The sequence below is a fragment of the Pelodiscus sinensis genome, chromosome 14 (genome assembly GCF_049634645.1).
Source record: "Pelodiscus sinensis isolate JC-2024 chromosome 14, ASM4963464v1, whole genome shotgun sequence".
NCBI classification, from domain to species: Eukaryota; Metazoa; Chordata; order Testudines; family Trionychidae; genus Pelodiscus; species Pelodiscus sinensis.
In genome coordinates, this window is record NC_134724.1 from 37,137,980 (window position 1) to 37,160,041 (window position 22,062).

General features: G+C 45.7%; 1 protein-coding gene across 12 annotated transcripts in view; it reads right to left on the reverse strand.

Annotated features, from left to right (window-relative positions):
* The window catches only part of MYO9A (myosin IXA), a 307,802-nt gene that overhangs the window by 75,892 nt on the left and 209,848 nt on the right, over positions 1-22,062 (reverse strand). For all 12 annotated transcript variants that reach the window (XM_075897522.1, XM_075897517.1, XM_075897519.1 and 9 more), the window contains 3 exons: positions 11,332-11,453; positions 10,176-10,317; positions 7,670-7,865 (listed from right to left, as the gene is read on the reverse strand). In XM_075897522.1, the coding sequence (XP_075753637.1) occupies positions 7,670-7,865; positions 10,176-10,317; positions 11,332-11,453 (460 nt within the window). The remainder of the gene's footprint in view (positions 1-7,669; positions 7,866-10,175; positions 10,318-11,331; positions 11,454-22,062) is intronic.

Genomic DNA, 22,062 nt, shown 5'->3' on the forward strand with positions numbered 1-22,062 from the left:
TGGGGGAAGGGTCTGTTGGCATCGTTATTGCTTGTGACCTGTTTAGTAAACAAATTCCAGCTCTTGCATTGGCCAAGGGCCATTATGAGCCAAAGCACAATCAGCTGTATAATCACTGCAAGGTAACCTTTACAAACAGTGATTATGCAGACCTCTACTTTTATTAGCTACAGTACCATCAATAACCCTTCTGCTTCAGTTCAGCTCAGGTTGGCTTCTGGTTTCAGAATTCCTCACCTGTAGGGTCACCAACTCGGCCACCTCACTTTCTGAAATGCTCCACACACTTACTTCTACTTTAGCCACACACGTGCAATTTCAATTGAAATACGAGTTCTACTCGGGTATGTCTAGACTACATGGCTCCGTTGACGGAGCCATGTAGATTTGTTTGTTCAGCAAAGGGAAATGAAGCCGCGATTTAAATAATCACGGCTTCATTTAAATTTAAATGGCTGCCCCGCTCTGCCGATCAGCTGTTTGTCGGCAGATCGGGGCAGTCTGGACACTCCCCTGTCGACATGAAAGCCCTTTATCGACCTCCCCGGTAAACCTCATCCTACGAAGCATAACGGGGAGGTCGATAAAGGGCTTTCAGGTCAGCGTGGGAGCATCCAGACTAGTGCGCTGAGCCGACAAACAGCCGATCAGCTGTTTGTCGGCTCAGCGTGGCAGCCATTTAAATTTAAATGAAGCCGCAATTATTTAAATCGCGGCTTCATTTCCCTCTGCCGATCAGCCTAAACTACATGGCTCCATCAACGGAGCCGTGTAGTTTAGACACACCATTCTACAAAGGAACGAGGAGAGAGGTGAGCTTGGGCTGTGCTAGGGCTGAGAAACGGCCATTTCAGACACTGAGTTTAGGTGGCAAACAGAGACTGGAAGGAGCTGGTGTCAGAAGTTACGGTGGACATCTCTGTGTGGCACAGGACGTTCTCGGATAATTTCATAACAAACATAACTGGAATAACAGCTATGCAGGTATTACTTGTATAAATAAGAAGCTCCTTCTAAATGGCTGAGCAAAAGGGAATTGCTGTGGCACATGTCATGCTTCCATTTGAGGAATGATGAGGCACTGAAGTTACCCTACATCAGCATGATATCTTATGCCTCGCGTTCCAGGATGGCGCTTTGAATGATCAGCACAACTGATCTGAACCCTTTAGAGGAACACTGTCAATTATTAGTTTGCTAATGTTAGTAACACCATTTTCGTACTGCCCGTTTAGAAGCCCAAAGACACTTTAAAAAAAACAACCTGTCATTTTTCTGTTCAGCAAATATTCATTCTCTTCCTTTTGGTTTGTAACGATGCTAATTCCCCAGAAGTCGGCAGGGCTTTCTTTGGCTCGCTTCCCTGCCTGCAGACCAAGCCCATCGTTAATGGCAGCAGCAATGGGCACTGCCTTGGGAATAGTGCTCGTTAGCTGAATACCAATGCACAGCCAGCCGAGTCCGAAACATAAATCCTTTATCACAGCCCACTTTCTCAAACCAGAGAAAACCAAGAGGAAGCTATGGATGACTGGCTTCGCTCACGGAATCCGTGTAAGTTTTCCCAAACAGTAGCTTTTCTTTGTAAATGTGTCAGCAACGAGGTGTTCAATATTATGTTGGATGTGGAATAAATTCATCTAGAGCAGTGGCCCTCAACCTACTTACCATTGTGGGCTGCATCCAATACTATACCTCTATGGTCCTGAGATTGCCTCACGGGCCACAGCTGTCTGCTGTTTGGGCCAAAAGTGCCCCATGGGCCATGGATTGAGAACCACTAGTCGTGAGGGTATTTGTCATCAAATTATGAAATAATCTGACATCTGCATCCTAAAAACTTGACAATGTCCCTTTAATTGAGTTCATTTTGATTCAAGAAAATCCAACTCAAATGTCTGCTTTTCTTTTAGAATTTAACCGCCATTTGTTGATTCTCTCTCACAGAAAGCTCAGTTAGAAAACAAGGAACGGAAAGGGCTCCCCCTTCAACCACGATATTTTACCCCAGCTGTTATCTGCACGTTTTCAATTTGAAAAGAGTTGGCAGCACTGTAAGAAACACCTACTGGGCCAGAAGAGACATGTAGCCAACACAATTGAGACAGTAGCATTGCTCTGCTTCTACATATCACAGTTATAAATAGAACATCACTAAAAGCTACGATACAAGGCTATAACAGTGCAGCAAGAAAAGAAAAGCTCCCAGTGAAGAGTGTATTCGTTTATCCACCACTGATTGGTTTGAAAGCAGAGCACAGAAGGGTTCACACTGCCGCTGGACACCACTGGCACAAAGAAAGACAGATACAGAACGAAGGAAGGGGAAAAAACAACCACCAGGTTTTGGAAAGCCTACTCCACATGGGACTGAGATTTGTGTCTCGCTAACACAACTCAACAGGCCCTCAGACAGGGAAAAGGAAAGTGTACAGATTTTTGGCCTAAAAACACTGAAAAAAATGTAATCCAAAGAAAACATGCAGCTTTTCAGACAACATTTAAATCTGCTTTGCAACTGTACTTTCTGATCAATCACAGCAGGGCCCTGGACAGGGGCTTGTAAGACACCTAGCCTTTCTTATCAATATTTAAAACTGAGCAGTACGTGAGCTGGGGGAGGGGGGGAGCGTTAGGTGTTAATGTATGTGTGTGGGGGATGTTATTAGCAAACCTGTACTGTATCATGAGCTCCAACTCCTGCTGCACCCGGTGTGTTCAGCATTTGCTAATTAAACCCTAGAAAGGATAGGTTAAACAAACCCCCAAACATATGCAGCCCTTAGAAATATGCACTATTTTATAGCACTATTGTGATGGATAGCAGGAGTGCTGGCCAGCACTTGGTGACTAAAGAGTTAAACTCAGGTAGCTAGCAAGAGTGTTGGCAGGGGGTCAGAAGAATCAATGGGGATACAGTGCTGAAATCTGAATTGGACAGAAATACCTGGTCTGCTCTTCCTTTGGTCTTCTAAGCTAAGGGCTGGAGGGAGCAGATGCAATAATCAGAATTACCATGCCTATAAGAAATATTGGACATGGGCTTTGAAGCACGGATCGCGAGCAGAGGTATTTTTCTTTATTTGGCTGTTTGGTTAAACTTCTCTGTGGGAATCCATGCCTTCCCTCCCCCACTCACTATCTTAGGCCGCACCCAGAGATGTTCACTGTGTTTTAATTTGTTTTACTCAGTTGCTCTTCAACACCTAGCAACTAAGTATGCTTTACCAAGTAGACCTTATTTGTTTTGATAATAAAATCATCCTTTTTTTGAAGGCAATGATATGAGTCTTGTGTCCTGGGAAGAAACCGGAGGTCCGTCTGCGTGTGTGTGTGCATGCCTCAGACTGAGAGGTGAGCTATCAGAGACTGCAGTTCATTTTCTCTGTTTTTTCAAGCTCTCTTGTGGTAAAAGAACTTGGGTACCCCAGGGAAAGATTTCAGGTGTTCCTCCCTGGTTTTTTTAAGGGTTTAAATCACTTGAGGGTGGCAGCTTTTGTTTCTCTCAGAGCCAGTGCATCTGTGACTCTGGGAAGTTTTTGCAATCAGAGCCAATAGAGGCAAGGTATTTATGGTCTCTTATGGGCCCCATTGTCTCTCCTTGGAGAGCCAGAGTGGGGAACAGCCCTAACAACTATCAACACAGGTAAACTTTAGGACCTAACATTTGAGCGATTCCTTGAACAATCCCCAGAGAATAAACGCTATGGGTTTGTTCATTAGATTATCACATTGTGATTCTTGTGCGTTGTCACACAGCAGTCAAAAGGCACCAGCATCCACTGAGCAAGCGTGCCGCAGAACAAAGTTCTCAATCTTCTGGGAGCTCATGCACAGAGCTAATCTGTCAAATGTATAAGCCTGCAGCTCATGCTGCTCACTCGCTTATGCCTGTTCTCACACACTGCCATTTGGGATGCTTTTATGAGTTATGGAGAATTTCAAGCTACCCCATGGCTACAGTCTGGATAACTGAATGGAAGGGAGGCCCAGGGATCATCATCAAGGAAAAACAGGAAACGGAGTGCTAGTTACAAGAGCTTTGAATGGCCACAGCTGCGCGTGGAGCAGGCACTAGCGACCGACATTGGAGTGTTCTCAAAGTGGCAGTCAAAGGCTCATCTAGTCTGTCATTCTAAGGATAAAATTAAACAACAAATAGACTAGCAGCACCTTAAAGACTAACAAAACACACAGATGGGATCATGAGCTTTCGTGGGCACAGCCCACTTCTTCAGATGAAGTGGGCTGTGCTCATGATCCCATCTCCATGTTCTGTCAGTCTTTAAGGTACTACTAGACTATTTGTTCTTTTTTCAGTTTATCCTGTGACAGACTAACTCGGCTCCCCCTCTGAAGGTTCTAAGGATAAGTGGCCACCGTAACAGAGGAACAGCTTTTTAAAAAATAACGTTGTTTTTTTAAAGAGAAAAACAGAACTGTTTTCAGAAATGAAAATGTCCGTGCATAAAAGTATTCTTGGCAAAGGGAGATTTCCTCACAAATGGAGAAAAAGCCATTGATTAGCTCCACGTGTTAGCGCCTGGACGCCAGACAACCACTCTCTGCTCAGGAAAGAGCATTGATGCTGCCATTTAACCGTTGGGTCTAGCATCACTTCATATTAGGGCCCTGGCCTAATATCGGTTAATCCTCATGAATTCTTACTCGACTAGTCTATAGTGCCTGGGAGTAGTGCTGGCAGCCAGTGCGCTCTGGCCCCATTCCCAAGGAGTCCCCTGCCACTCAGTGCTGCTGCCTCTGTATCAGAGGCAGCAGCGCGGGGTTGCCAGGCGGAAGCTGGTCTGTGAGGGGAACCAGTTTAAAAACCAGCTCCCCTCGCAGATCAGCTGCCTGTCACCCTGTGTTGCTGCCTCTGATAAAGAGCAGGGTGGCAGCAGCCCTTGTATGGGGGGAGGGGTCTGAGTTCCTGGACCCAGTACGAGCCAAAACTGAGTCAAGCTGCCTGCCACCCGGCTCCTAATACACTTGAAATGCAGAGCCGCAGCAGGGGTAGGTCCCGGACCCACAGCAAACCAGGACTGAGCGGGCTGCTGGCCAGCCTGCTAAAAAATGTACTGGCAAGGTGGTGGGGGGGAATGCATGTCATCTGTAGCATTAACCTATAAGCTTTTGCTTATTGGTTAATCGACTACACTAGTACATCCCTGGTACCTACTAGCAATCTATTGCTGCTAACAGAACAGTTACACACTTACATAATGTAACTTTAAAAAGTGGACAAAAATATAAAATGCACTAATCTACATTATCATTAATTCTTCAGATTAACCATCCAAGCAATTTAAATGGAATGACAGGTACTGTTTCTGCAGCTGTGTGAGAGTTCATTGCTACCCTGTGTAATAAATAAGGGACAGCAATGCTAGCATATAATAGCTCATTTATTATCTGATGATACTTATCTGATCAGATAATTGTGACACATTTCCTCTTTTTAGTCCGGCTTTCATAAAGGTGGTACATTTGACATCATTATGTCTCAACTACATCAGTTATTTGACAACATCTCTAAATGTGGCCGTAAGAAAAATTAAGCTGCAAATGACAGAGTAGTCAGGGAGTTTACGGCTCATGCTAGTCTTCTTGATCTCAGTGGAAATATTTTATTTGGAGAATAAATATTACAAGGCCATCAGGAAACAGTGCGAGACATTTGTAAGTGGTCATGCAAAGAGTACAGGATGGACTGGACTAGAGAGGACTATTCTGAAAGAGGCTTAGAAGTGTTTCAACTGAAATCAAGTCCTAATTAGTCCTGACACGAGAGGCAAATGTCAAATCTCATAATTGTCTGAAAACCGCACAGGTTTTCTTTGTTTATATGTCATTTTAGTTCTTCATCCAATCTGACGAGTGAGAAATCAGAAAGCTAACTGCTTGGGACACTAACACGGCAGATGTGATTGCAGACGACAGAGGGCGAAGCAGGGCTTGAAATTAGCACGGCAGCGTTGGCAATAGCTCTTGCCGCCAGAGTTAGCGTTTTTATTTTTATTATTTTTCTCCTTGAAGAGTGCTTTATAGGCTAGCCAGCTATCCATCTGGCATGTGTCAATCAGAAAGATGTAAAAAAGAACCAACACCCTCCCCCCCACAGTACAAAAGAGAAAGCCGGAACATTTATTCAAGTAACTAAATTTCTAGGGATTTTCCTTCTCAGCTTCCCCTAGCACTAGGTCTCAAGAAAGCCGCTATTCTAATGCACGTCATGATGGGGGCTTTCTAGGTGAAACTTCTCTTCCCTCTATCACCCAGGATTACAATGGTCAGCATGGACCTTTCGCTATCTTAACCCTGTACAGATACTGTAAGAAAAGTCCCAAGTTCATTTGTCAGAGCATCTTTCCAATGATACTTTCTAGGGCTGCCTTCTTCTCACTATTCTGGAGAGCGGAAGGCTCGTTTTGTTTCTTGCTATTCTTAGGATTTGTCCCAAGGGCCTGATGTTATTCTCACTGAGCACAGAAAGTTATTTTAAATGGGTGGATTTTCATAATTATATGATTTATCCTTGAGTCTGTCACTTTATCAATGCAAATCTATGAACATTTCAAGCTATAACTCAGTAAGAGTAGTTCTTTGCTTAATTTTAACTTTGTACTGACATTTCCCTTCTGATGTTCTGGTTTTGTTGTGAATTTCAAGCCCGCTTGTGCCCAGAAATTAATAGCAACAGCTTGTACCTGTTGTTCGGGAATAGCTTTATGCAGAGAAATGTTCTACAAGCACAGCTAAGTATTGCCTGCCACAGCATGATGATGCATCATTACTTCCATTTAATTTACTGCCCGCACAAGGGCAGGTGGGTCGTTCTAGCTGACCACACAGCTATGAATTTGTGCTAGACAGGAGAACAATCTCTCTTGCAGCTTATAGAGTGAACAGGCTGAAAAGTTACACAGCAGATTCCTATTTTGTGTTTTGAGACTTTATGCTAACATAAAAGAGCTATGAGTTAAAGCCATGGTTCCCAACCTGCGGTCCATGGATCCCTGGTGGTCCACGTTGGTACTATAGGGGGTCCATGGAAAGTGGGGAGCTGAAAGGGTTCATGCCAGTAGCCAGCAAGTCCCTCAGCCCGCGCTCCTCCTTGAGCGGGCTGAGGGATAGCAGCTCAGGAAGAAGTGTGGGCCGAGGATGTGCAGGCTGTAGGCACAGCTCTATTTTTTTTTTGTGGGGGGGGGGGGGGGAGAGAAGAGTCGCCCATAAAAATTTTAATAGATTGAAAAAGGGTCTGTATGCTAGAAAAGATTGGGAGCCATTGAGTTAAAAAAATCAAAGTATTCCTTTCACTGCTTCAACATTTTAAGCATCCATTTAAATCATGCGCATTTCCATAAGAATGAATTCTACAGAAAAGGCATAACTACATCAAAACGAAAATCTGTCATTGCCAATTGCTACGGCTTCCTTGCATTTGTTATTCAACGTGTGAAGTACCATACTGCTCTCTGTTCAGAAATCTAGCCATTCCACTCATCAGCTTTTGAGCATGTGATCAGGAAGAGGAGCAGATGTGTTAATTAGACAAGGTAACATTTTAACCATGCTGGAATACCTGAAGTCAGGGACATATTGTGTATGTATTATATAGAGTTAAGATTCAAAGACGTACAGAGATAGGACGGCAATTTCTGTTACTCACCAGTTTTCTTCTCCGTGTATCGCTTTCCCGCCTCCCTAAAACCAACCATAGCCCTGAAAAAAGCTCGGAGGACCGCCCAGCGGAACACAGCTACTGGATCAATCCCTATCATCCCACAGATAAAGGCATTCTTGCTGCTTCTTAGGAGAGCGACGATGTCCGGCCGCATGTGATCTGTGTTTTTCTCCCGGAAATCCTAGCGAAAAAGACAAGAGGAGGGGGCTTGACTGTTCTTGGTATAGTAATATCACAATTTTTTATTTATACAGTCCTCATTGTTATTCTGTATGTGACAGCTTCCAGTACCAAGGCAATTTAATGGAATTCTCAGTCCAGCACACGTCTAATAAAACAGACATTCTAAAAACTGATGGTTCACTCTACAAATGTAATACTCTTAATAAGTCTCAGAGGGGAGCCATGTTAGTCTGTATCTTTAAAAACAACAAGTAGTCCTGTGGCGCTTTAGCAGAGCTGGCCCGAGCCATTCGTGTGCCCCGGGCCTAGGGCGCATGCGCGGCAGCTCCCTACAATGGGGAGTCCTGGGTGGTAGCCTCGTCAGCCCGTAGCTTGGGCCGGCTCTGCGCCTTAGAGGCCAACCAAAATAGAGTTTCATGAGCTTTCATGAGCACAGCCCACTTCCTGTGACTTGTGGGTACACAGTTACACACACTGTAGCCCCTATAAAGTCTCCCACTTCAGTTAGGCCAGGTGCCAACACTGTCAAGATGATTCAGCCCAACGTTTTTAGTGACCTGAATGTGAACAGGATCAAGACTGGAAGAACTAGCATGAAATTTTCAAATATGCCTCAGGGAGACGGGCTCCTTACTTCCTTAGACACCTGCAAAAACTCCAGTTGCTGTTTAATAGTACAATGACTAAAAGCAAAGAAAATGCAGTTGGTCTTGTATTTCTAGTATGTAACCCCTAAAGAATATACTGTCTGTGATAGAGGTGCCGTGACCCGAGAACTGGTGGTGCCATGCACATCCAAGTTAGGTCTACCCGAGGCACGCACGCTGCATGGACTATGTGTCAGTTAACTGCGATTACAAGCCATTCCTCCAAGCAGAATAATGGTTTAAACTTGGCAGCTGTCAGTTTAGGACTTCAGAGAAGGAACAGTAACTTGGAGGGGAAGCTGCAACAAGAAGTATATGGCACATTATATCCTCTGGTGTTTCAAAGGCAGCCTGTGGGCATATCTGCATTACCAAATAAGCCAAGTCAGAGAGATCTGGGCTTGTGGCCTGCGGGTCCACACTGCACTGTAAACCTGAATGTCTTTGAGAGAATTCCACATTTCTCCTTCAGTGCCACAGCACTGTTAGGCAAGTCTGAATATCATCATCTACTAGATTTACCCGGCACTGCTTGGGGTCTTCCCTCAATTTTTGTTTTTCTTCATTTAAATCATTGCTCTGGGCTGGGGATGAGGGGTTCAGTAGGCAGGCTGCCCCAGGGGGAAGAGGACTACCCCAGCCCCCTCCCACTGCAGCAGCCTGGGGTCAGGTGAGAAGCACCTCTCTATGGCCACAGGAGAGGGGTGCTGTCCCCCCCAGTTTGGGGACAGAGAGACAAGGAGAAACTGGGTGGTTCTTGTTGTTTGGACTCTGAAGGGCCCAGTATCACTAGGCATAAGCAAAAGCGCCCCAGGCTATTTTGCCTAGGTTAGCCTGGGTTGCCTGGGTAATATCACTGATGTTTCTATTACCTTTTAGAATCTAAGGCTGTGACTCATGTGTGGGTGTCAGCCTCTTTAAGCCAAGAGAGAACTCTCGTTTCCTTCCCCTCGGGAATGAACTGTTAGCTAGTTGATGAAAGGGCCGACTCCAAGTGTTGTACCCTGCATCTCTCACCAGACAACAGCTGCCAGTTTTGGTTGGACGTATTCCTGGCGGTTTCATCACATGACACATGCGTTAATGAAAGGTTCTTCTTTCATTCCTGGAGACCCCGGCCAACGCAGAAGGGTTTGCAACCCTAGGCACAACTGACCTAGGGCATGTGACTGGTTGTTTGGGACTGCAAGTAGGCGGACAACTGTGATTTTCGGTGCAAGGGACCATCTATTGCAGAGGCAGGCTGGCCTGGTGTGGTCAGTCACACCAGGATGCCCTAGCCTGTGATTCCATGCCTGCAAAACTCACGTTTGTTACCTGGTCTGTGAAATCTAAGTACAGACTACACCCCGTTTGGGGGCTGTGCCCTATTTCCTGCCAGTCTGCCGTGAGATTGACACCCAGGTTTGGGAGCCACTCAAGGCATCCTGCTGTTCTCTATTTGTGCCTACACCTTTGCTCTGACACCCCATCTAGCACCTGGCAGTGGTTTTACATTCGGACCCTGCAGCGCCACACATTTTTTTTGCCTGAACTCCAGCTGAAAATAACAGAGTTAATTTTTATTCACCCCGGTGCAGTCTTGGGTGTACTGGTTCCCAGCCACAGCTAACATGCATTTCAGCTAACATAAGGGCAAACGAAGAGGTATTGTGACCGACCTTCACAGCGTATTTCACTTTCCCAGCATAGTGCTTTATGATAAAAGCAGGCTCCATCACGGCTGGGAATTCAATGTAAGAATTCACCTCATGCTGACGCTTAAACTTGTCTAGTAGCGTTTGGTTTGTGGCTTGTGGAAAACTGGATAAAGAGGGGGAGAAAAAAATGAAGGCAGCTGTGAAGTCAAAGAACAAAACACACCCTTGCTGACAGACCATAAATTAACAGGGAACATTCTCCTTCTCTGTGCTTGCAGATATTATGCCTATTAAAAGCGGCAATACACCTGGCAATACACCTATGTGAACACACCCCTTTATATACATACATACTAGACACATTCGATGAAGCTTCGATTGCCGCTATCTAGGATAGCCTAGAATTCTAGAGTCTAGAGTGAATCAACTGCAAAAGGGTTCTCATGCACACAGCTGTCTGCGATGGCATTCAGAGCGGCACAATTCCATATACCCACAGGTATCTAGAGCTCAGAGCTATACCTATATGGAGATCTACCTCTCTCATAGAATTGGAAGGGTCATCGAGTCCAGTCCTCTGCCCTCACAGCAGGACCAAGCACCATCCTGGACAGATTTGCCCCAGATCCTTAAGTGGCCCCCTCAAGGATTGAACTCACAACCCTGGGTTTAGCAGGCCAATGCTCAACCCACTGAGCTATCCCTCCCCCACATGTACCTGCAGACAGGTACATGTCTTCAGCCTGGCTCTCAGCATGCACACCACAAAAGTACATGGCATACTCACCCTGCTAGAAATGGGCTATTTTAGCTGTGTATGTAACAGCTCTCAGTAAGAGAGCAGGTGCCCCTCCCCCCAGGACAGCCCTGCTTTAAACAAATTCTGAAAAAAAATCAGGAAAGAAGAATTTCCAACATCTGCCTTTCCCAGTATTAGAAGAGGTAAGGAGATCTCTCTCTTACTATCATCCATGGCAACCCGAGGAAAAGTTCTGTGCAGTTCAAACGCTTATAGCTTCCGCCAACCAAAGTTGGCCCAGTAAAAGATATTCCCTCACCTACCATGCACCTCTCCTTTTGCCCAGTGCACAAATCATTTGGGGAAGGCAGTGAGAGCCTTTGGAGCTTGGACACATGCCTGCAAGCCACTGCGGTACCCAGAAATGTTCATACTCACTTGCTCTCCTCATCCAGCAGGTGGAGCAGGCCTGTTGGCTTCTTGCTGATAAGATTTATGCAGCCAGAATTATCGATATAATCGATGTTGTGCCAGCTGATTCCTTCTGCTCTATACTCCTCCTGGGGGGAAATAAAAGCAGTAAGAACAGAGAAATGTATTAACATAACACCGGGTTCTGAGCTTACAAAACTCAGAAGTTCTCCTTTTCTAAAGGACAGAGAGAAGAAAGCTCAGATGGTAAAGTAGTCAGCAAAAGGATGTGTCCCAGAAATAAGATGCGGAAGTTAAGGATCCTCAACATGCCACATCGTTCACAGCTGCTCCAAGGGAGAACTTGTTGGCAATGCCAAGGGACTTATTTCGAAGCCAAGAGCCAAGGCTGTGAACAGAAGCACCAATGGTTGTGTGTGACATCAATATAAAACTTCTCAAAATTTATAACACCATGGGGCTAGCTCTTGGGACGGTGCTCTGCCATCATTTTTTGGTTTGCAGAAGAGATTAAATAGTTCCTTAGTTTAAACATCAGAGAAAACCAGAGCATCTTACATATTCAACCACCTTCACCCTTAAAATTATTTCTGTGGGATCTAGACACTTACAAAGATGCCATTAGTCACTTTTCTGAGAGAAACACTTTTCCCCTATTTTATCTTCTCTACCTGGGGTTTACTATATATAACACTGGGCACAAAATCAAGGAAAATATGCCACACTCATCCATGTTTTCTCTGTTCTGCCTGGCTGTCCCAAATGATGTGATAAGTTTGCAATGCTGACATGAAAATCATGCAACAGTTTACTGTCCACACTCCGGCCCATTACATACTCCTAAAACAGAACCACGCAACACAAATCCAGTAGGAGATATGGACTAAACGTGGGCTGCTTTTATTGGATTTACTTGTAAAGGAAAACAATAAAAGCCCTTACTGTTTCATTGGGCCCTGGCAGCTGGGAAATACTGTCCTAAGGGCTGAAAGGTAACACAACTAAGAAATAACATCCAACACGTTTGATTTCATTTCAGACATTATAGCACTGTCTTGGTAGCTCATCTCTGTCTAGCACAATATTTTACTGCTTTGTTCTGCTACCCAGTCACTCAGCGTAATTTTATTGATACCTTTAGATATCTGATTTCTTCCAGTTGAGGATCTGCCCCCTAACTTTATTTCCAAAATAAAGACTCTCTTATGTGCCAGATCATCAGCTGATGGACAAAGTTCCAATGACCCTCCTTCCCCAGCTTTTGAAAATAAGACATCTTCTCAAGTTAAAATATAGAAAGGTTTTAAACCATTTAGAGACATGAGTCATAGAAGTGATTAGAATGCAATTTGTTTCCCGTAAAGGCGGGGAGGGAACTTGACTATATTAATCTACCCGAGAGTCAATGTTTGCCCAGCAGCCATCTTTCACATGAGCATTTTTAGTGGGAGACACCTGAGATCAGGAAATAATCTCTGGTCCTGTTTTTAAAGTGCACACTACTCTTAAAAAAGAATGGCCTGCCAATATCTCCTGGCAGAGCGCTGACATAAGAGTGTGCGTCTAGGTGAGAACTAACAAGTGTGAAGCATGTGAGAATCTGCCACGTTTTGGGACATTTCACAAGGACATTTTCTGTTCAGTTGTAAGTTATGTTGATGCCATCAGCAATGGTCCTCGCAAGAGCACCTGAGAGTAAGGCTGTTTTGTTTTCAATAGAAGCTCACAAGTCTCTAGGACTTCAGGGGGAATTTAGCGTTACTGCGTGTGTGCCGAATTCACGTCCCCCTCAGACATGCGTCTCCCTGGAAAAAAAAGGACTTCTGACAGGGAAGCAAGGGAAAGCCACAAAAACAATCAAACAGTGCAGGCAAGTCAGTCCAGGCACTCGGAGTAGCCAGTAAAGGCATAAACCGCTACTGAGAGCTGGGTAGCCATCTTTCACATGTGAGAGAGAGAGAGACTCTGTCCCTCTCACTCACTACTGCAGTATTCTGGATGTGAAAGGGAAGGACTTCAGAGTGTTTCTGAGGAGATACGTATGGGGTTTGCTCTGTCCCCTCAAGCAAAGCAAGTTATACAGCCTCACTGCTTAGTGAATTGTTCCCACTCTTTGTGAATTCTCCCAGGAGTATAAAACAGGTGTAAGTGTTAAGGCTCCTTCACATCACTAGTGTGGTGTAAAGGACAACTTGACCTAAACATGCTTATGATTAAAACCGGCCTTAATTTTTGAACTAAAAAAGTTTCCTTTCAAAATGTGGTCCCTGAACTCTTTATTACTGATCTTTCTGGAGATGGCCAGCAGTAATACAGATAGTTTGATTCCTTGCTTTTCAGTTGCTTATGTTTGAACTTGCTCTTCAGTTGCTCATGATGCAACACTAAGCATCTGGCTACAGATATTTGTCGACTAACGACTAGAAATAAATATCAGAGGGGTAGCCATGTTAGTTTGAATCTGCATAAACAACAAGAAGTCCTGTGGCACCTTATAGACGAACAGATTTATTGGAGCATAAGCTTTTGTGGGCAAAGACCCACTTCGTCAGATGCATGTGGTGGATATTCCAGAGGCAGGTATAAATAGACTAGAAATAAAAGATCAAACCTAGCTACATTACTATTAGACCACGGAGGTTTGGGGGTTCCCTCCAATGCTCCTCACTTCCATTCTCCATCCTCTGTACTATTGTTGAAATAAATTACTAAAATAATTTAAACCAGAGTGATTATTGAGTTATTTAAACATAAAATATGCCGAATTTTGCAGAATTTTAAAATATTGGGCACGCGATGTTTCCTATTTTGATGCAGACTCCCCCCAGAGTATGACATACTGTTTTGGTTTAACGATGTAGGTTCCCCAAGGAAATCGTGAGAGCTGGCAGGCCTCCCCATGGCTCCCAATCAGTGGGCAACTCCGCTCTCACATGCAGAGATAGCTGGCTCTCTATCAACAATTGTGTGCCAAGAGCTGGGTGGGAAATGGATTTTCCATTTTGTGGGAAATTCCATGACTTTTTTTTAATCTCAGAACGGACCAAAGGAAACGATACAGTTCAAAATTCTCCACAAAATGAAAATTAGCAGGAAAGGATTATTTCATATCAATGAAAATGTTCCATTTTGATTTTTAAGGATTTCATTTTGGAGCAAAAAAAGTCATTTGAAAAGTAAAAATCAAAATGTTTTATTCCAAAAATGCTTTCTCTCTTTCTACCTAAATGCAAATTCACTGAATTCAACACTTCTGCTGAAGGTCTTGCTTTTGATGAATCTGCACTTTTCAACACAGGAAGTTCCATAAGAAGATTCCCAACCAACTCCAGCTGTTGATACAATAATAACTGCAATGTGACTAACCAGATCACCTAAGCAATGGGAATAAAGGACAAAATACCAAATAAAGAAAAAAATCCATGAAAATGTTGCATTAGAATGAAGGCTCTAATATTTAAAGATCTCTGTGCTATGAACAATGGCACCACATGATAGCAGAGAAGTCAGAAATCAGATATAAAGTACTGCTTAGCTGTAGACTAATCTTGGGGTTTTTACATTTGCACGTGAAAGGCAGTGACTCCTGCAGGGTAGTGTGGCTGAAAGCCTCCTGCCAGCCTTGGAGGGACACACATTTCTTCTTTTAAGTACAAGTTCTGCTTCTACGTCTGTGCATGAAACATTAGCAAGAGAGGGCATCATCCATCAGCTGCCTGCTTCTGACAGCAGCTAATCAGATGCAGTACACATGGCTTTCATTCACTCCGGGTTCTTTCTCCTTACCAAGAGCTCAAATATTAGTAAACATCGGTGCAGTGGCATTTAATTACAAAAGACACTTTTTTAGCTATGATGAATGTGAGTGGTGAACAGACCCCAGTGAAAATACCTGCATGCCTAGCCATGTGTTTAACTGTAACAAATCAGAGTTGCTCTGCATTTCCCATTTGCAAACCACTTTGCACACGTTAATTCATTAGTGCTCACACTGTGGGTGCAAGTTGAAGTAGAACCCTCTCTAATTGACAACAGGAGAAACTGAAGCAGAAGAGACCGATTTACCAAAAGCCATTTTACGAATCCAGATTAGAAACAGGCGGTTTCTGGTTTCAACTTGTGTGTTCAGGAGGCACAGCCCCTTCCCTGCCTTCTCCTCTAGCTGCTAACTATTAAAAAGTATTTTCCTTGCTCTAACCTGAAAGGATATAAGCACATCATTAAGTGCAGAAATCTCTTAAGCAGGGTATAAACCCATGGATCTAGACCCAACAAGGTTATATCACAAATCTCTGTGTGTGTCTCAAAGGCGTCTACTTCTAAAATGTAGGTCAACAAGCTGTGGTGCTCAGGGGGTGAAAAATTCACACCTAAGAGATGTAGTTAAGCCAGCCTATGCTTTGGTATAGACCTGAGGCAGGAGCAAACTACGGCCCATAGGTCCTATCTAGCCTGTCAGCCATTTTAATCCAGCCTTTGAGCTCCCGCTGGAGGGCAGAGTCTGGGACTTGACCCACTTTAGCATTCCTGCTGGGAAGCAGGGTCAGGGGCTCGCCCTGCTCCCGGAAGCAGCAGCAGCGTGTCTTCCTTACTTAGGGGTCAGCCAGAGGGCTCCATGTGCTGCCCACGCTTCAAGCACCGCCCCCACAGCTCCTACTGGCTGGGAACCAGGGCCAATAGGAGCTGCAAAGACAACACCTGCAGGTGAGGCAGTGCACAGAACCGCATGGCAGCGCCTCCCTGTAGGAGCTGGAGGAGGAATGTGCCATTGATTTTGGGAGCTGCTTGAGGTAAGTGCTGCCCACATGCCTCCGCCTGCCCCCCAAACTCCAGCCCACACTTCTGGCCTCAGTCCCAGCCTGGAGCACCCTCCTGTACCTCAAAAGCCTCATGAACCTTACAGCCTACACCACCAACCAGAGCCCTCATAACCCCCACATCCAGACCCCAGATCTGATCCCCCTTCCATCCTCTGATCGCCTTGGTCCCAGCCTGGAGCCCCACCCCAAACTCCCAACCCCCCTCCCCACGCCCAAGAGCCTGCACCCCTACAGAAGCCTCATCCCCAACTGTGGGGGCATTTATGGCACACGATACAAATCCCACACCCTCAGGAGACCCTCCGGCCAAAAACTTTGCCCACCAGTAGGTAATGGAATAATTCCTCTGTCAACATAGCCATCTCCTCTCGAGAGGGTGAATTTACTGCAGTAATGGGACAACCCCTTCTGTCCCTGCGGCAAATGCCTGCACTAATGCAGAAGAGCTGAAATCATGCCGCTATCCCACTTGGAGGGCAGACACAGCCACCATTAATTCAAGCATGATATGGGCAGATCCCTTTCGAAGCAAACCAAGTGCCCTCCAGACAGGTTACAACATACGGACCCTCAACGCTGGTCCTCCACGTACTGTTCAGAAACAAAGGACTAGAGACAAAAGGACTTAGAAACCCCTAAGGTCACCGCTGCATAAGGCCGCAAGTCAAAGAGGAGAGCTGTGATCCATTTCTCCTACCACCCTGGCCAAGTCTGCAGGAGGAGGAGGAAGGCTGGGGAGCAGAGCAGCAAGAGTTGCCATTAATGACTTCACTTTCAGAAATGCAGCCCTGGCTCCTGCAGGGTTTGAAATTGTTGCCAATTGGAAGGCAGCCAAGCTAGCAGAACAGCTCTGAAATGTGGTTTTCATGTCCATCTGGAACAACCTTCCTTACTGCAGAAATGAATTGACTCTGCAAGGCTTAAGAAGATGGAAGGCGTTCATTACTTGTCCACCTTCTCTTTACGGGTTTCTAGCTGTGCAGAGAAAGGAGGGAAGTATTGGGAAAGGAGATCGTCTTGCTTGGTGTTTGTAATACTGAAGGAAGCCGCAAAGACAGCTCAGATGAGCCAGCAGGTTTGTAATGGTCCATGGTCAGTTGACTATTTCCAGTAATCCCCTTAATTATTTTTTACCTACTTCTTCCTTTTAGGATTGTGACGCTTTCCAACAGCTTCTGCATAGCCCTGAGCATGCAGGAAGCAACGGGGGCTTTGTACATTTTATATTCATCCTAGAGATGTTTACATTTTAACCAGTCGATAACTTGGCATATCAAGTGTCAGCCCAGATATAGATTTTCATTTACGGTAGATACAGGAAACGAAATTCAAACACTGATGGCATGGCTGCACTACCCGTGCCAAAGCGGTGCAGCTCTTGTGGAGAGTTGCCGCAGGCACAGAGAAGTTTCCAGCCCTGAACTGAATCCACCCTCGAGAGGTAGTAGCTAGGCCGCACAAGAATTCTAGCTGGGTTCACAGCAAAGGTTGAGTCTATGTAACTACATCATACACGGTGCAAAGTTTTTCCCAGCCCTGGGTAAGGCAGTGAGGTTCACCTAAATGTAAGAGCAGACCAGGCCAGAATGGTTATTCAATGGCTTCAGACTAACTTAAACAACTTCAGTTTTTCAAGCATGTGCCTTCCACATCTACACTGGCAGCCTAAGTCCTGATTATCAGGACTGCTCCATGCTCTTCATTTCCGTGTGCCTCACTTGCTGGCCTGGTGGGACCACCAAGACGAGTGGGGAGCTAACATACTCATTTTATTTCTGAGGTTTTCCAGAGCACTCACCACACTAACACCTGCTGCAGACATGGAAGGATGATGCTTACGGTTAAAAAAGCGTTAACACGCTGGACTGGGACTTGGCTTATATAGTCTGTTCTGCCACAGACTCCCTGAGCAACCTTGGTCAAGTCATTTCATTGACATGGGCCACCGTTGCCATGCAAAGGCTTAGAGATAATTCTTCCTTTTCCTACCATTTGTTATAAGCGGTTCTTTGTCTTTCGCAGTGCAGCCAATCACAAGAGATCAAAACTCATGAGTCAGACCCCCCAAATCCGGAGACTGGTGCCAAGCAGCATGACATTTAATTTCCCCCAAATTGTTATTTCTCTCTCTCGACTTTTTCACTCCCCTCTATGCTTCTGCTAGTAAACCTGAAAAGTCAATACACAAAATGCATCGTGCTCGTTAGCCAGTCAGGAGACTCCCAATACCCACTCACCCCTCGACTCTACGACGGGGACCCGCCATCCATGTCTGTGCTGCCTCAACTCCCTCCTCTGACAAAAGGAGGACTGGCTGGCTAATCATTCGAGCGCCACTGCACTGACCTACGGTCCACACCACGAGTCACACTTGCTCACAGTCTGTTGCTGTTTAGGGCTGATGAGTTACTGATACAGATATCAAATCACTTGAAACTCGTGTCAATCAGTCACATGAGCAACACGGTCAGAGTAAAAACAAAGTGGGACTGGACTGGCCTCTGGCAAGAAACATTTCCCGTCTCTACCTCTTCCGCCCGCTGGGCAGCACCTCCACACTTCCTCCCTTCCACCAGCTCTCCCCCCGAACTCCTAGATTGGCCACTTGCTCCCCCTCGCTCTCTTCACGCCCTTTTCACTGTCTCTCTGCTGCTCCTCACCATCCCTGTCCTGCCCAGTCCCAGGGCCGCCATTTTGCCATCAGGCATCACTTCCATCTCACTGAAAACAGTGAGGCAGCAGCCAAGTTGGTTAAGGACAAGCTCCCTTCCATGGGCAGCCTCCCCCTTCCCCGGGGCAGACAGACTGTAAGGAAGCAAAGGGCATTCTTGACAAGGGAAAATTCATGGCGGCAGCTTTGCTTTAAACACCCACCGAAAATCAGCACAGCCCCAATAAAATTGTGAATATTGGCAACACTGGTGTACGTCCCGCACCAATGGGACTCTGCTCTCAGAACAGGCATCTAGGGACGACCATCCCAGTAAAGAACACCGTCCAGGTACCTAGTTAAGTCTCCATGAAGCCTACTAGGACTGCTTCATTCTGAAATTTTCCAAGTTAGTCACTAGCTAATCTACTCGTTTTGATTTTCAATCAATGGCAGTGCTCTTTGCATCCAGGCGTTATGCACTCTCGCCAGGCACTGTTCTTTGCTTAGAGGCTTGATGTGGGCAGGAAAGGACAATCCCACCAGTTCCATTCACACTGCATGTTACTGTGCTCAAAGAGCTGTGTTTCACCCCTGGAACTTTCTTGTACATTTCCAGCTATATCGTACGTGGTGCTTGGTCCTGCCGTGAGGATTCAACCTCTCAAGGTTCTTTCCGGTTCTAGTGTTCTCTGATTCCACATGTGCATCGTCAGAAGGAGTGTTTCACACAACACATGAACTGCCCGTGCGTTGACAAACACATGGCTCAACCACGTGTTGCCTGGTGTTTTAAAGTCCCTTTGGAGGCAAGCGATTAGACATGAATCTCAGCTTTCGTATTTACTTTTTTCCTTTTTCTTTGGCAGAGAAAAGCCTGAAACATGAACCAAGGGTACCCTGAACGCTCAGACACGTAAGGCAAATAAAAATCATTCAAAATATATTTATTTTAAATCTCCTGATTTTTAATCAGATCTCTTCCAGGGGAGGGGCCTGATCCATGATTTCTGAAAGCTTGGGACTGGCAACCCAGTAATTCTCTGGAGAAGCTGCTGATCTGATAGCTCCCCAACCAACAGCTGAGAGCAGACATGCTAGAGGCTGGAGCTCCCATAGAACACAGGAGGCAGCATTGCTGACAATACACTCAGGGTCCCACAGGTTTGGAATTCTCCTTCCCACCCCAAAATGCCCCCAATCCAATCAGGGTTAATTGCAAAGCTCACCTCTTTACCCTGAGCAGTTGAACACAGGGGATGGAACAGAGGGAGGTAGGAAAATGGAGGAGAAGGAGGAGGAGGAGAGTAATTTCAGCTTTTGAGATCTCCATCTTGCTCTCGTGGGCTGTATGTCATTGCATTGCTGCACTTTATTTATGCCAAGGCATCCGTGTCAGTGCACGTGAAAAGTGGCATGATAGGATAAGCCTATAAATCTAAGTCAATACACGACAGCATCAGAAAACTTCCCTTTCTCCCAAATTGTTGGCCTGCCCTCTTCTGTTCTTCTAATCAACGCACAAGAATATTCAACTTTTGCTGTCATCTTCAGCAAACACTCCCTTCACCTCAGAATGTGGGAGGACCATCCAAATTAAATTGGGATCCTCTCCAATATCTACTATACATTTGAGAGAGTTTGTCTGTCTGTCTGTGAGTCTGTTTGTTCAAGAACTCCCCCTAAACAAGGAGGAGGTAAGACCAAAAAATGTGGCTTGCAGCTTCCTCTTATCAAGCAAGGTCAGGGTTTGGTGGTGCCAGGACCATGGGATGTCCTGGGATGCGACTGTTTCTCACAAAATGAGAAGGGAGGGGTCTGATAGGAGGGACAGTTATACTGCACAATAGGGCAGCAAGGGACTAGAGATGGGGACCAGAACAGCTCTAACTCCATAGGACCGGCCAGGGGCAGGGATGGAGAAAAGGACAGATCTCTACTATATATTTCAGAGAGTTTGTCTATCGGTCTGACCCTCACCCCTGGCCTGCCCATGCAGCTGCAGCAGTCAGGGAAAGGCTCTTCTCACCTGTCCCCAAGATGCTGTAGTGAGAGGGGTCTAGTGCTGCCTTCTTTCCCTGGGGCAGCCTGCATCCTGACCCCCTCCTCCCTAGCCTCACCCCAGAGCAATGATTTAAATGACAAAAACATTTCAGTTAAGGATCCAAGCAACAGCAGAGAAATCCTCCAGCGTATGTGGAGATTATATTTTTATACACAAACACATGGAGAGAATTGCTCTCCGGGCAAGAACTCCAATCTCTGGGCCAGGGGAGTAAACACAACCCTGCTTAACAAAAAAAAAGAGCCCAAGATGCTATCAATGTGAGCAACAAGCTGGAGAGCCCACAGCACCCTGCAGAGAAAACCCTCACTAGCCGGTACCTCACCACAGTAAAATGTGCAACCAGCAGAATCTCCCCCCAGAGACTCAGAGGCCACCAGGCTATTGTGGACATTGGGTGGCAGAAGCAGTCTAAGCCCAGAGAAGAGGGGCTGCAGGCACTCTGACAGAGGAGAGAGGCGACAGAGACTAGTTTCCACCCCTACCTCCCGAACACAAGACAGCGTGTCCTCAATCCATCTGGAGCAATAAGAGACATCTCGCCAAAAGCAACAAGGACAAATTGTGCTGGAGTCTGGGGGACAGGAGATACAAAGCACTGTGATCTGGAATCACCTGCCACCGTGGAGTCACAGAGCTGCCCAGGGAAGCTTGCCTTTGTGATACCTGGCCATGTGGCTCAACCATCACAACAGTATTCAGGTAACGCCCTATCCCAAAGGGCCAATCGTTTAGACCAGGTCAACTGCACTTAGCTCTTACCCCAGGACAACCTTGTAGCCAATCTGGTATTATTTCCTATTGCCGAGGAAAGGAAAGAAGAGTTACCTAGGTTAAGCAGGTGAACAGACACACAAATGAGTTCTAGTCTTAACGTTAAAAGCGAAAAGAAGCTTCTCTAAATAAGCAAGCTATGTAAGTCCCTTAGGGACAAGCCAGGCTAAGCAGCTGGGGACATTTCACTTTGCACAGAAATCTTGCCCCCAAAGAGTCCAAGCAGTAGGCACACACTTCCTCTTCATTCCTTCCCCCTTTCTGTTTCGAGCTGCGGACGGGCGGAATTGACTTTCATGTTCGCTCTTCCAGGGAGCGGGGAGAGAGCATTAATCAAAATCTTCTGTCCTCCTTTTGTTCCACAACAGTTTGCCTCATATCAATGGGCCTTCTTTGTGAGGTACAACATAACATCTCCCATTGGAGTC